The 15,445-nt window shown below is 41.3% G+C and overlaps 1 protein-coding gene across 1 annotated transcript; it reads left to right on the top strand.

The window, feature by feature from the left end:
- The first annotated feature begins 922 nt into the window (after positions 1-922).
- Positions 923-3,998, top strand: LOC136241478 (uncharacterized). The gene is made up of 2 exons (XM_066032695.1): positions 923-1,753; positions 3,686-3,998. Exons 1-2 carry the CDS (start codon positions 1,486-1,488, stop codon positions 3,862-3,864), a joined length of 447 nt encoding a protein of 148 aa, XP_065888767.1. The 5' UTR covers positions 923-1,485; the 3' UTR covers positions 3,865-3,998.
- The last annotated feature ends 11,447 nt before the right edge of the window (positions 3,999-15,445 follow it).

Genomic DNA, 15,445 nt, shown 5'->3' with positions numbered 1-15,445 from the left:
CAGCCCAGCAGAGCCCCCCTCATATCAACTACTTCCTCCGCCGCTGCTTGTATTTATGTATATGAAATAATTTGATCAGTGTGCTATGAATAGAATTGAAGTGTGAACACGTGAATTATAGTTGCTCGGATAGCTGCTTACACTGGTAGCAGAGGATGGCAGAAGGCCACGTTAGTCTCCCTAAGCCGTTTGCAAGTGGCGACGTTAAAGATTGGCTTCAGAGATTCGCGATTTGCGCACGCAAACGGGTGGGACGCAGCCAAGCAGGCAAAGAAACTGCCAACACTATTGGAAGACGAAGCATTGGCAGTCTGGATAGAGCTATCAGCCGAACAACAGGATGATATCACTCAGGTCAAAGCGGCGCTGGAGAAGGCGATGATGCCCATGAACTTTGTGTCATTAGATTAGATTAGATTAGATTATCCATTTTTGTCAAAAGACAAGGGTACACAAAAGGCTAAGCCTGTAAATGTGTTCCCCTTCACAAAAAGCACATACAAAACAACACACACACATGTACACTGAATAAAAAACAAACAAAAAAAACACTAAACAGATGTATTAAAGCTTATACAAAACTGAAGACATATAGTTGATGCTACACAAAAAGAAATCGATGAAGAGCAGAGTGAAAAGCAACACGATTCGACAGTTGAAGAATACTGTGAGGTATTGAGTTCCACAGAGAAGGAGTGTTGACAAAGAAAGAGCGACGATAAGGGTTGATGGTCGATGAGGGAATGGAAAGTGATTGAGGGTGAGATCTTGTGTTTGTAAAAGAAAATTGGAAATACTTGTTAAATGGGATTGAAATTCGATTGTGTAAAATATCATGAGCTAGGCAATAGAACTGAAGGATCTCCTAGAGTGGAGGGTAGGCCACTTAAGCTGATGCAAACATGAGTCAGAGGATTTAGATGATTTTCATCGCAGAAAACTTCGACCAGGCGAAGCCATCACACTGTACGCACATGATTTGAGGAAGCTACTCACTCATGCTATTCCGGATATGGCGGCTGCATCGAAGGAACCTCTACTGCTGCACCAGTTCCTGACAGGAATCCCTGAATCAATATCACGACAGCTAAGAGCCTCAGGTGAAATCACAACCTTAGATAAGGCAATTGAACGAGCAAGACTACTGATGACCATTGAGCCAGAGCCAGTAGCAGCACTTCAAGAGAAACCAAATGTTTCAGTGGAGACGTCAGATGAAATGCGGATGTTAAGAGAACAAATGGCTGCTCTTACAGAACAGGTGGCTGCATTAACGACTAGACAATCCAGGACCAGGCCACCACCCAGAAGGCCTCTGCGTTGTTTTAATTGTAACCAAGTGGGACACCTACAACGTGAATGCCGTAATCAAAGATGCTTTTTCTGTGGAAAACTGGGTCATCTTTCTAAGGACTGTTGGTATCAGGGAAATGCCAACGGGGTGCCTGGACAGGGCAGCAGACGTCCCGATCATTAAGCCCTAATATGACTGCAGCAAATTGTAATTACGACTCCCGTGAAATTATAACAGTAGCAGCCATAAAGTCTTCAGCAACAGTGCTCAAGGGGAAACTTGGTGGAGTGGAAGTAGAGCTAATGCTGGACTCTGGTTCCTCAGTCTCCCTGGTGCAATCTAACATCCTTCAAAAAGCTCGTAATGTCACCCAAGTAGCAGCAAGGCCGATAGAGTTAGTGACAGCGTCAGGCGATCAGTTGCCTATTCTACAACATGTCAAGGCTTCGGTGCAGCTTGGTGAGTTACATGTTGTACATGAGTTTGTTGTAGTCAAGAACCTTGTTGCCCCTGTTATCTTGGGGATTGATTTCTTACAAGGAAACGGGTTAACATTGGATTTTACACAAAATCCAGTGACAGTAAGTAACAGACCACCACCCCAAGGGACTAATCCATCAGTAGACACCTTGGCAATAGCACAAGTGGTACCAATATTTGAATCATACCAAAACTGTGCTCCCCAAACATGTCCAATACCAACTATTGAAGAACCAGGGATTGATATCATTGAGGACTGTGCTGTTCCCAATTATAGTGCCCCATCGAACTGGAAACTACCCACATGTTTACTGGCTAACCTTCAGGGTGTCATAAACAAATATTGTGGGTTGTTTAGCTCAAGACCAGGGTATACAGAGGATGCATGGCATTATATTCCCACAGTAGGAAACCCTGTTAAGGTGCCACCTAGACGTATCCCAGCTCATTACCGCATGGAGGTATGCCAACAGCTTAAAACCATGTTAGATGAGGGGTTTATTCAGCGAAGTAAGAGTCCTTGGATGGCACCAGCCGTGTTTGTCCCCAAAAAGTCTGGACAGTTCAGAATCTGTATTGACTATAGGGAACTAAATAAGCACACTACTAAGGACTCTTACCCGTTACCCCTCCCTGACGAAGTACAAGATCGACTGGCAGGGTCGACAGTATTTTCCACACTTGACCTTCATAGCGGGTATTGGCAGCTACCAGTATCCATAGTTCTCCAAGCTTGCCTCACTTCACCAGAGATTCCGCATACTCCAATGTGGAATAAAGCTCCCTTCTACAGATGGAAACAACTTTGGCACCAACTTAAAGTGGTGGATGGTGTACTGTGCCATCAGTACTCACCTAGCCCTACGAACCAGTCAGTCACAGTGCCTGTATTACCACGTCAGCTCCAACAAGATGTAATTAGTTGCAATCACGATGCCCCTACAGCAGGTCACTTAGGTGCTGAAAAGACACTCAGTCGTCTATGCCTTGAAGCATTTTGGATTAACATGGCCAGAGATGTAGATGAGTATTGTAGACAATGTTCCACTTGCCAACGGTCTAAGCTCACTATGGCATCACCAGCACCACTGCTAAACGTTCCTATTGGACAACCATGGCAAATGGTAGCTGTTGATATTCTACAAGTGCCACTATCCACAAAGAATAACCGCTATCTACTGGTGATCCAAGATTACTTTACAAAGTGGGCTGATGCTATTCCACTCCCCAATCAAACAGCTCCTCGCATAACATCTGAGCTCATTAAGTTTTTCAGTGTGTACGGGCCACCACAGATTCTCCACTCTGATCAAGGCTGTAATTTTGAAAGCACTATACTTGCCCAAACCTTAGATGCTTTTGGTATTCGCAAGTCACACACAACTCCATACCACCCTCAAGGGGATGGTATGGTAGAACGATTTAATAGAACCCTACTACAACTTTTGAGAGCCTACGTTACTTCACAGCATGATTGGGAATTGTATTTGCCTTATATGCTTTACGCTTACAGAACGTCTCAACACGCTTCCACTGGAGCTTCACCTTTCTTGCTGTTATATGGTAGAAACCCGACTCCCCAGCCATTGGTAACGCAGCTAGGATATGACACTTTATCGTACCCAGCACAAATTCAAGCCAAACTCTCTGAACTCCAGGATTTTGTCCATTCAAATCTAACTCAATCAGCTCATTCACAGAAATGTCACTATGATCAACGTGCCAAGGAACACACCTTTATTCCTGGTGACTCAGTATGGCTATCAATACCAACAGCCAGAAAACTGGATCCCTAGTGGGAGGGAGAGTGGGTTATTAAAGCAATTAAAGGCCCAGTCACTGTTGAAATTTGTAGTGGTAAACAGACTAAAGTTGTACACATCAATAGATTGAGACATTGCTATGTTCCAGGTTCACAAGATGCTGCTGCTAATGACACTGGCATCAACCGAGAGACTCCTGGCATCAACCAAGAGGCTCCTAATTGGCCACCTCCTTCAGTTGATCATGTGATCCTGCCGCTGGAGCAAGCTGAGACTTACCGCTACCCTCAACGCTTCCGAAGGCCACCAGACCGTTATAGACCATAAGCTTGTGGTCAAGCTTCAACTGGAGGGGGCGAATGTAGTAACGCTAACTTAATGATCCTTGTACTTGTATTTATGTATTTCTGGTTATGTATTTGTGTGTATGAAATAATTTGATCAGTGTGCTATGAATAAAATTGAAGTGTGAACACGTGAATTATAGTTGCTTGGATAGCTGCTTACACATACAATCTGCATTCACTTAGAAATGACTTAAGATGGTGCTGATTGCATGATACAAAACAAAGTGTTAACACAGTTATGTGTAAATGAGTTCATACTTCTTTGTTACATGGTGTGGCTTCTCAGTTGATATTGATAAGGTTGCTACAAACCTTTAAGGACCAGAAGATTTTTAAAATTACATTTTCTACAACAATTGAGATTGTATTGAGCAGTAGCTATAGTGGTAGTTCTTGTGAATGCCGGAAAGTGGGCGTGGTCTTTTCCACCAAGGAGTGGTTTTGGTGCAAAACAAATGCTTTCATTCAATTCAGAATCATCCTGTTTTGACTCCACACAAGGCAAAATTAAATTAAATTTTTGCTATACGGTTTTGGGTACTCCACGTTCCAGCAGCTGTCACGGGTTCCCCCACAGGAGTTGAGTTTGAACTTTTTGAAATATGTCATCAGACACCTTTACAAACACATTGGTGAAAAAATTTCTTGGTAAGGAATTTACTCCCAGATATCTGATAATATTCCCTGACTGTTGTTTGTCTGATAATAAATTATGATCGAAGAGGTGAGATTATAGCGCTGTAAACATATCCAGTGCTTTAGTTCATTCATGACTAGTATAGTAAGTACTTTATAGTACACTTAAGCTTCATTATGGGCTGTTCAGCTCACATTTGGGCTTCCTGTGTTTAATTGCGTACCCACAGTCGAAGCGATCTGCATGCTCGTGTCAATTGTTATGTTATTATTATCTACTTTGCCAGTTAGGCACTGGAGGGTGTACACAGAAGGCAGAGCCTGTTCGAGGTGTTTACCCATAGCCTAGGAGCCTAAGCGAAAATCTTTGAGCTAAATATCCTGAAGTGAAATGGGACAAATACCTAGAAGGGCTGAAAAAAAGGCAACCCCATCGTGACTTGATCCGCAGGCCACCCAGATTCCGGCCAAGCGCCACGCTCGGAGCCAACTTTTGGGGAGGCCACCTAAGTAGGGAAATGTTGTTGTTATTATCTACTTTACCAGTTAGTCGATACACTTATGTTCGGCCTCTCAGCAGCGCCTTGTCGTTGCTCTTACGATGTTATCCATAATCAAAATTCATGGTCCCATATAAATACACTTGCAAAGCATTCCTGCAGTTTCCCACACTTGCAGGTGAGTCATCCAAGTGGAATATGTCAAGACACACGGTAGTGTGTCGTGCGGCCCAAGAAGCCGGCGCGCCACACCGTGAGTATATTAACAGGAAGAAAGAAAACGCGATTTTCACACCTTTGTAGCTCTGTGATCTCTTATCCAATTGAAACCAAATTTGCTACAGAATTGCCGGCTAGGTAGGGGAGTCTACATCCCAAATTTGAAGAAAATCGCTTCAGCCATTCCCGAGATACGAGCGGCCAAAGTTAGGGATTTTTTTTTTCTTCTTTTCGCACACTTTGCAAAATCCGCAATAAAACACGAATGCGTGCTCCAATCGGGCTGAAATTTGGCACACTTAAAGGGCTGATTAAGGCGAATCTCAGTACTACGTTTGGTAGAGATCCGATGAACATTCACGGAGTTATGACCGATTATTCGCGTAAAATAAGGTCGAAGGTCTGTCACGCCCACAAGGTAAACCGCTAGAAGAAATGAGCTGAAAATTGCTATGTAGATGGAGTAACTATCGTAGGAGTGCCTTTTTGTGGTTTGAAAAGAATCGAGCTAAAGGCCATCGAGATATGACACAAAACCCAACCTGTGTCACAATTACGTGATCGATTTTTTATGAATAAAAAACTATTAGTTTTCACGCCTACCAGGCAAACCGCTTAGAGCAATGAGCTATAAATCGGTGTGCAGTTGGAATAATTATCGTAGAAAGTCCTTGCAGTAGTACAGAAGAATTGGAGTACAAACCACTGAGTTATGATTCGAAAGCCAACTACCTGTAGCAAATGCGAGATCGAGATACTCTAATAGAACAGTCACCCTAATAGAGCATTCAGCTATACATTTTAAATTTACTCCATTGTAAAATTATATACACTGCAAGTTATTTTGTAGGGAGTTCAGCTACAAGTCACTCTGTAGAGATTCAGCTACAAACAAGTCACTAAGTAGAGAGTTCAGCTACAAAGAAACTACCCAGTAGAGAGTTCATCTGTACAAATTAGCTAACCTATTGAGATCAGCTACAAACAAGTTACTTTATACAATGTTCAGCTACAAGTAAGTCATTCTGTAGAGAGTTCAGCTAAAAAAAACCACCATGTAGAGAGTTCAGCTGCAAACAAATCACCTGTAGAGAGTTCAGCTAGAAACAAGTCACCCTGTAGACAGATCAGCTAGAAACAAGTCACCCTGTAGACAGATCAGCTAGAAACAAGTCACCCTGTAGAGAGATCAGCTACAAAGAAACCATCCTGTAGAGAATTCAGCTACAAACGAGTTACCCTATAGAGAGATCAGCTAAAGACAAATCATTTTGTAGAGAATTCAGCTACAAACAAATCACCCTGTAGAGAGTTCAGTTACGAACAGATTACCCTATAGAGAGTTCAGCTAGAAACAAGTCATCCAGAGATCAGCTAGAACAAGTCACCCTGTAGAGAGATCAGCTAGAAGAAGTTACCTACATGTAGAGAGTTCAGTTACAAAGAAACCATCATGTAGAGAGTTCAGCTGCAAACAATTACCCTGTAGGAAGTTCAGCTACGAACAGACCACCCTGTAGAGAGTTCAGCTAGAAGGATCACCTTGTAGAGAATTCAGCTACAAACAAATCACCTGTAGAGAGTTCAGTTACAAACAGATTACCCTATAGAGAGTTCAGCTAGAAACAAGTCATCCAGAGATCAGCTAGAACAAGTCACCCTGTAGAGAGATCAGCTAGAAGAAGTTACCTACATGTAGAGAGTTCAGTTACAAAGAAACCATCATGTAGAGAGTTCAGCTGCAAACAATAACCCTGTAGGAAGTTCAGCTACGAACAGATCACCCTGTAGAGAGTTCAGCTAGAAGGATCACCTTGTAGAGAATTCAGCTACAAACAAATCACCTGTAGAGAGTTCAGTTACAAACAGATTACCCTATAGAGAGTTCAGCTAGAAACAAGTCATCCAGAGATCAGCTAGAACAAGTCACCCTGTAGAGAGATCAGCTAGAAGAAGTTACCTACATGTAGAGAGTTCAGTTACAAAGAAACCATCATGTAGAGAGTTCAGCTGCAAACAATTACCCTGTAGGAAGTTCAGCTACGAACAGATCACCCTGTAGAGAGTTCAGCTAGAAGGATCACCTTGTAGAGAATTCAGCTACAAACAAATCACCCTGTATAGAGTTCATCTATGAACAGATCACTGTGTAGAGCATTCGGCTACAAACAATTCACCCTGTAGAGAGATCAGCTAGAAGAAGTTATCTTGTAGAGAGTTCAGCTACAAAGAAACTATCATGTAGAGAGTTCAGCTGCAAACAAATCACCCTGTAGAGAGTTCAGCTACAAACAAATTGCCCTGTAGAGAGTTCAGCTACAAACAAATCACCCTGCAGATAGTTCTGCTCCAAACAAGTCACCCTGTAGAGAGATCAGCTAGAAGAAGTTATCTTGTAGAGTTCAGCTACAAAGAAACCACCATGTAGAGAGTTCAACTGCAAACAAATCAAATTGTAGAGAGTTCAGCTACAAACAAATCACCTTGTAGAGAGATCAGCTAGAAACAAGTCACCCTATAGAGAGATCATCTAGAAGAAGTCACCATGTAGAGAGTTCAGCTACAAAGAAACCGCCATGTAGAGAGTTCAGCTGCAAACAAATCAGCTTGTATAGAGTTCAGCTACAAACAAATCACAGATCAGCTGGAAACAAGTCACCCTGTAGAGAGATCAGGTAGTATAAGTTATCTTGTAGAGAGTTCAACTACAAAGAAACCACCATGTAGAGAGTTCAGCTGCAAACACATCCAATTGTAGAGAGTTCAGCTACAAACAGATCACCCTGTGGAGAGATCAGTTGCAAACAAATCACCCTGTAGAGAGTTCAGCTGCAAACAAATCACCCTGTAGAGAGTTCAGCTCTGAACAATTCACCCTGTAGAGAGATCAGTTAGAAGAAGTCACTTTGTAGACAGCTCGGCTACAAAGAAATCAAATTGTAGAGAGTTCAGCTACAAACAAATCACCCTGTAAAGAGATTAGCTAGAAACAGGTCACTCTGTAGATAGATCAGCTAGAAACAGGTCACTCTGTAGAGAGTTCAGCTACAAACTAATCACACTATAGAGAGATCAGCTAGAAAAAGTCACCTTGTAGAGAGTTCAGCTGCGAACAAATTACCCTGTAGAGAGTTCAGCTACGAACAAATCACCCTGTACAGATTTCAGCTAGAAACAAGTCATCCTGTAGAGAGATCAGCTAGAAGGATCACCTTGTAGAGAGCTCAGCAACAAACATGTCACCCAGTAGAGAGATTGGCTAGTGACAAGTCACCCTGTAGAGATGTCAGCTAGAAGAAATCACCCTGTAGAAGGTTCAGCTACAAAGAAACCATCATGTAGAGATTTCAGCTGCAAACAAATCACCCTGTAGAGAATCCAACTATAAACAAATCACTCTGTAGAGAGTTCAGCCATGAACAAGATCACCCTGTAGAGAGTTCAACTAGAAACAAGTCACCCTGTAGAGACATCAGATAAATACAAGTGATCAGCTTCACCCAGTATAAGTGCTGGAAACAGATCACCATGTAGAGAGATCAGTTAGGAGGAGCAAGTCACCCAGTAGAGAATTCAGCTAGAAACAAGTCACCCTGTAGAGAGATCAGCTACAGACAAATCACCCTGTATAGAAATATCAGCTGGAAACAAGTCACCCTGTAGAGATATCAGCTAGAAACAAGTCACCCTGTAGAGATATCAGCTAGAAACAAGTTAGTAACCCTATAGAGAATCAGCTACAAACAAATCACCCTGTAGAAGTATGCTCTAGAAACAAATTACCATGTAGAGAGTGCAGCTTGAAGCAAGTCACCCTGAAAAGAGTTCATCTACAAACAATGAGAATTTCATCTACAGTTCAGTTATGTAAAAAGTCACCTTATTCAGTGTTAAATATACAAATATTAAATCAGACAAAAAGCTATACAAAGAATTACTTCTTTTGTTCCACAATTCCTGCAGTAAAGAAAAAAGAACAAGTTAAAAGGGAGCACCAAAGCCAGTATATGGCCTGTGTGGCTTGCAATACAAAAAGAAGTGATATCTAAACCAAAACAGCCAAGCTGTAAAAAAACAGTGCGGCCCCCAAAAAGGCCAGGGTGAACAAAGATGTGAAATCCAAGGTGGCGGCCAAGAAATGGCTGTGATGGTTAATGGCAAAAATTTTAATTGTGACAATTCAGGTGAATTTGCGATGCCTCGTCCACTAGGATTTGGCACCAATTTTTCCTGAATTGTCGTAATAAAATTTTTTGCCATTAACCTACCGTCACAGCCATTTCTTGGCCGCCACCTTGGATTTCACATCTTTTTTCACCCTGGCCTTTTTGGGGGCCGCACTGTTTTTTTACAGCTTGGCTGTTTTGGTTTAGATTAGTTGTAGCATGGACACTCAGGGGTGTAGGGAGGGGGGTTCCGGGGGGTTCCGGGGGGTTCAGGAACCCCCCCCCTGTAAAATTTAGACTTCTGCAAGCAGGATCCTAACACACCATTTAGTGTGGCAGGACAAAATGTGTGAGCAATATAGTGTAATGGCACAGCACAACAATTGATAAAACTTACATTCATCTCTCAGGGAAGGATTTACAGAGGTAACATGAGCCCTCTTCAAAACTTGTTAAAAAGATCGATATACTCTAATAGAGCAGTCAGGTATATACTCTAATAGAGCAGTCAGGTATACTCTAATAGAACATGCATGTAAATATCCATGTCCATATGAAGTTTTTCAGACATTCCAACATTAAATGCAAAAGTTAGCATGACCTTATACTGCTATAGCTTTGGTATGCAGTGTTTAAAGATATAGAGCTCCAGTAATTTATCACTTGTGTTATGCAAAATGAATTCATGCTATATATGCATATTTGTATAGTTATATTGTTTGATCGTCATTTGTATCAGTGGATTCATGGCTCCTATACCACAGTGAGATATAACCATCACTTACAGATTACTAGCTATATGTGTCTCTATGTGTTATGTTGTCTGCTTCCACTAGGTGACTTTATCTAGTACTACAGTACCTTCATCCCAGGGCCACTTAATGCATCATAATTAATGTACTTTTTGCATAAAATATAGCGATTTGCTGAGTTTTGATTTATTAAAATATTGAAAGTCTCTCAGCGGCTGGGGGCTGCGCCCCCAGATCCCTGCTTCTAGTAACTCAATGCTGGTGCTGGAACCCACCTTCAAAAAATCCTGGCTACGCCCCTGGACACTTGTGATTTGCCTGAAATATACACGCACTCGCACTTGGGCTGCGCTTGTGCGTATATTTCAGGCAAATCACTTGTGTACAACTACTACATATACTGATATCAAGACACACGATAGTGTGTCGTGCGGCCCAAGAAGCCGGCGCTCCACACCGTGAGTATATTAACAGGAAGAAAGTAAACGCGATTTTCACACCTTTGTAGCTCCGTGATCCCTTATCCGATTGAAAGTAAAGTTGCTACAGAAGTTCCGGCGAGGTAGGGGAGTCCACTGTCCAAATGTGAAGAAAATTGCTCCAGCAATTTCCGAGATACGACTGACCAAAGTTAGGGTTTCTTTCTTCGTTTTTTTCTTCTTTTCGCACACTTCACAAAATCCGCCATAAAACACAAATGCGTGCTCCAATCGGGATGAAATTTGGCACACGTAAAGGGCTCATTAAGGCAAATCTCAGTACCAATTTTGGCTGCCTCTGGTGGTCTGGCTCATGAGGCTTCTGTTTTTTATCAACGCTTGGCTCATCAACTTTCAAATAAGTGGGGTGATGATTACTCTGTTGTCATGGGGTGGTTAAGGTGCTGTCTATCTTTTTCTCTCTTGCGGTCCTCCATACAATGCATCCGCAGAGCCCACTCATCCATCGGTCACTATGTTAAGACTCCCCCAATTGTGGAGCTGATTCGGGCAGAGTCTCAGTTTGCCGTGGACTAAGAAAGTCCCGGTTTGTCCAGCACAGGCCATTTATGTGCTGGGGGTGGTAGGCAAGGGCAGTCCATCAAGCCCGGGATAAAAAAAAGAAAAGAAAAGAAAAAAAAATTTTTTTTGGTAGGAATCCGATGAGCATTCACGAAGTTATGACCGATTATGTGCGTAAAATAAAGTCGAAGGTCTGTCACGCCCACAGGATAAACCCCTTGAAGGAATGAGCTGAAAATTGCTATGTAAATGGAGTAACTATCACAGGAGTGCCTTTGTGTGGTTTGAAAAGAATCCAGTTAAAGGCCATCGAGATATGACACAAAACCCAACCTGTGTCACAATTACGCGATCGATTTTTATGAATAAAAAATTATACGTTTTCACGCCTATAAGGCAAACCACTTAGAGCAATGAGCTGAAAATCGGTGTATAGCTGGAATAATTATCATAGAAAGTACTTTCAGTAGTACAGAAGAATCGGATTACAAACCACTGAGTTATGATTCCAAAGCCAACTACGTGTAGCAAATTCGTGATCGACATACTCTAATAGAACAGTCACCCTAATAGAGCATTCAGCTACGCTTATAACTTACTCCATTATAGAATTATATTACATTGCAAGTTACTTCTGTAGGGAGCTCAGCTACAAACAGTTAATCTTATAGACAATTCGGCTACAAGCCAGTCAGAGTTCAGCTACAAATATGTCGCTGTAGAGATTCAGAACATTATAAGTCACACTGAAGAGGGTTCAGCTATAAACAAGTCACCCTGTAGAGAGTTCAACTACAACAAGTCACTCTGTAGAGAATTTAGCTACAAACAAGTCACTGTGTAGAGAGTTCAGCTGCAAAAAAGTTACCCAGTAGAGAGTTCATCTAGATCAGCTACAAATAAGTTACTTTATACAATGTTCAGCTACAAGTAAGTCACTCTGTAGAGAGTTCAGCTACAAAAAAGTCACTCTGTAGTACAAACAAGTCACTGTGTAGCTGGAGAGTTCAGCAACAAATCAAAAAACCACCCTGTAAAGAGTTCAGCTATACAAAGAAGTTATAACTCTATAGAGAAAGTTATAACTCCATAGAGAGATCAGCTAGAAACAAGTCATCCAGTAGAGAGATCAGCTAGAAGACATCACTCTGTAGAGAGTTCAGCTAGAAACAATTCACCCTGTAGAGAGATCAGCTAGAAAAAGTCATCCTATAGAGAGATCAGCTAGAAGGATCACCTTATAGAGAGTTCAGCTACAAACAAATCACCCTGCAGATAGTTCAGCTACAAACACATCACCCTGTATAGAGAGATCAGCTAGAAGAAGTTACACTATAGAGAGATCAGCTAGAAACAAATCATATTGTGGAGAGTTCAATTGCAAATAAATCACCCTGTAGAGAGTTCAGCTAGAACAAGTCACTTTGTAGAGAGTTCAGCTACAAAGAAACCACCATGTGGAGAGTTCAGCTGCAAACAAATCACCCTGTAGAGAGTTCAACTAGAAACAAATCATCCTGTAGAGAGTTCAGCTAGAAATAAATCACCCTGAAAAGAGTTCAGCTACAAACAATGAGAATTTCAGCTACAGTTCGGTTATGTCTTATTAACTACCGTATGTGATAATCATCATTCCATGTTAAATATACAAATATTTAATCAGACAAAAGCTATATACACACAATTACTCCTTTGTTTCACAATTCCTGCAGTAAAGAAGAAAACAAGTTAAAGGGAAGCACCAAAGCCAGTTTATGGCCTGGCTTTGTGGCTTGCAATACAAAAAGAAGTGATATCTAAACCAAAACAGCCAAGCTGTAAAAAAAGAGTGCGGCCCTCAAAAAGGCCAAGGTGAAAAAAGATGTGAAACCCAAGGTGGCGGCCAGGAAATGGCTGTGATGGTAGGTTAATGGCAAAAATTTTAATTACGACAATTCAGGTGAATTTGGTGCCTAATCCTAGTCACCTTGGCCTTTTTGAGGGCCGCATTCTTTTTTTACAGCTTGGCTGTTTTGGTTTATATAGATATTTATATATATGTGACCGAATTTTGGAAAACCGTCGATATACGCACAACAGTACTTTTGTAATAAAACGCATTTAAAAACTATGGGTAAAAACGCAAGCTCCAGAAAAAAAACTACGCAAGTTTTTATCACTTCGCTGGTGGGCGAATTAAGCCGCCAGTGGATAAATCCTGGGCATCATCGTGTTCGCCTTTCCATAGGGAGTACAAAAAACTTGGTTTCATCTCCACACACGAAAAGATTCAAACGTTACAGACGTTTGTTTAAGTTGTGGTGACGAAAGAATTTACCGACGATCGTTTTTCAGTGAATTTGCCTTCCTTCTCGAACAAAAAAGCATGCCTGGGAAAAAAACTAAACCTTGGTGGATGCACAAATTCATGGCAAACACAATGAGCCAAGAATCAATTCCGTACGTCATTGTATCAGTAAGTTATGATGGTTTATGTAAGCGCCTGTAGATTATTTTCTCGATAGTTTCTGTACATATCTAATTATTTGCTCGTCCGGCTGTCTAGTGCTGTATTTCCAACGCTGCTTAACTTAGGAAGCTGAAACTTGGCTAGTCCATTCCTCTGTCCCTGTAGAAAACAAAGAACAAATAAAATGCATTTTGAAAATTGTGTGGATATCGACGGTTTTCTAAAATTATGTCACATACTATATACAGTATATACCTTTGCCTGCCATACCAGTTAGTAAGAACAGCAACAGCTGTTACAGCTGACTGCCAGGTATGTACTTATCTGTGTTGATTAATCGATGTATTGAAAGCTCCACTGTTCCCAATCAGTGGAAGCAGGCTATTGTGACCCCAGTGCCTAAGGTGAAGCACTGTACTAGTATGTCTCACTTTCGTCCAATTTCTGTGTTGCCTACTTTATCTAAGATACTTGAGCGTATCCTGTATGATCAAATGGTTTCACATCTGAACAAGTACAATCTGCTGACACCTCATCAGTCAGGATTTCGTTCTGGTTATTCCACTCATGATGTGCTGCTGTATGTAACAGATAAATGGATTAGGGCTATTGATAGAGGTGAATACACTGGAGCTGTGTTTTTGGATCTGGCTAAGGCCTTTGATACTGTTGATCATGCGATTCTGTGCTCTAAGTTGCAGTGTTATGGTTTTCACGGAGCGTCTTATGCCCTGTTATGTGACTATCTGTTAAATCGACAACAACGTCTGGTGTTTAATGGTAACACATCAGACTGGGGTACTGTTACAATTGGTGTGCCCCAAGGATCTGTTTTAGGTCCATTGCTTTTTGCTTTATACATCAATGATTTGCCATCTGTCGTTGATTACTCTACTATGGACCTGTACGCTGATGATGCTGAGTTGCATTATAGCCATTCAGACTTGGGTGTTGTGGAAGCACAAGTTCAATCTGATTTGGACAAGGTAGCTCGGTGGATCAGTAGTTCTCATTTATGTCTTAATGTTGTGAAGTCAACTGCCATGCTCATTGGAAGTCGGCAAAGAATTTCGGGCAAAAGTTTTAATGTCTCAATTGGGGGTATGGCTTTAAGCCAAGTTGACTCTGTTCGATATTTGGGTGTTATAATTGATCCCACATTATCGTGGTCCTTACATATCACTAATATAGCCTCTAGAGCTAGATCAAGACTCTCATCAATCTTTCGGTATGGAACTTTGACACCTGCAGTGCTATGTTTGCTTTATTCAGCTTTTGTCCTACCATTGTTTGATTACTGTGATGTTGTGTGGTGCCCTACCACCGCTAAGTTTACTGCACTGATTGAAAGAACTCACTCTAAGTTTATGAAAAAATTGCCAGCATTGTACCAGAGCAAGTTTTCCTTTACTTTGGTGGAACGTCGTAAGTTTCATACAGCTATACAGATCTTTAAATCTATTCACCAGAAGCTACCTTCGTATCTCCACAATATATTTCACTATTCCAGAGATATCACAGGTCATATTGGTCGAAACATTAATAGACTCTTTGTTCCTAGAGTAAACAACAATTATGGGAAAAGAAGTTTTTATTACAGGGGAGCTATGATATGGAACAGTTTACCATCAACTGTTACTGAAGCAACCAACTTATCTAAATTTGTACGGTTATATCATGATAAATTTAGTTGATTGTATCTGTGTAGTTTTGTGTACTGTTCTTTGTATACCCTTTTGTGTTGTATGTTTATGTATGTATGTATGTATGTATGTATGTATATATGTATTTGTGTATGTATGTATGTATGCTTGTTTCGCAGGGCTCCACTGAAAATC

The sequence above is a fragment of the Dysidea avara genome, chromosome 12 (genome assembly GCF_963678975.1).
Source record: "Dysidea avara chromosome 12, odDysAvar1.4, whole genome shotgun sequence".
In the NCBI taxonomy this organism is placed as follows: Eukaryota; Metazoa; Porifera; class Demospongiae; order Dictyoceratida; family Dysideidae; genus Dysidea; species Dysidea avara.
The sequence above is the reverse complement of the archived record's forward strand: the minus strand, read 5'-3'. Positions and strand labels throughout refer to the sequence as shown.

Bases quoted from the DNA above. Each gene is read 5' to 3' on its own strand.
- LOC136241478 (XM_066032695.1), top strand. From the start codon at position 1,486: ATGACTGCAGCAAATTGTAATTACGACTCCCGTGAAATTATAACAGTA. The intron at 1,754-3,685 runs GTGAGTTACATG...GCTATGTTCCAG, and splicing joins CAAGGCTTCGGTGCAGCTTG to GTTCACAAGATGCTGCTGCT.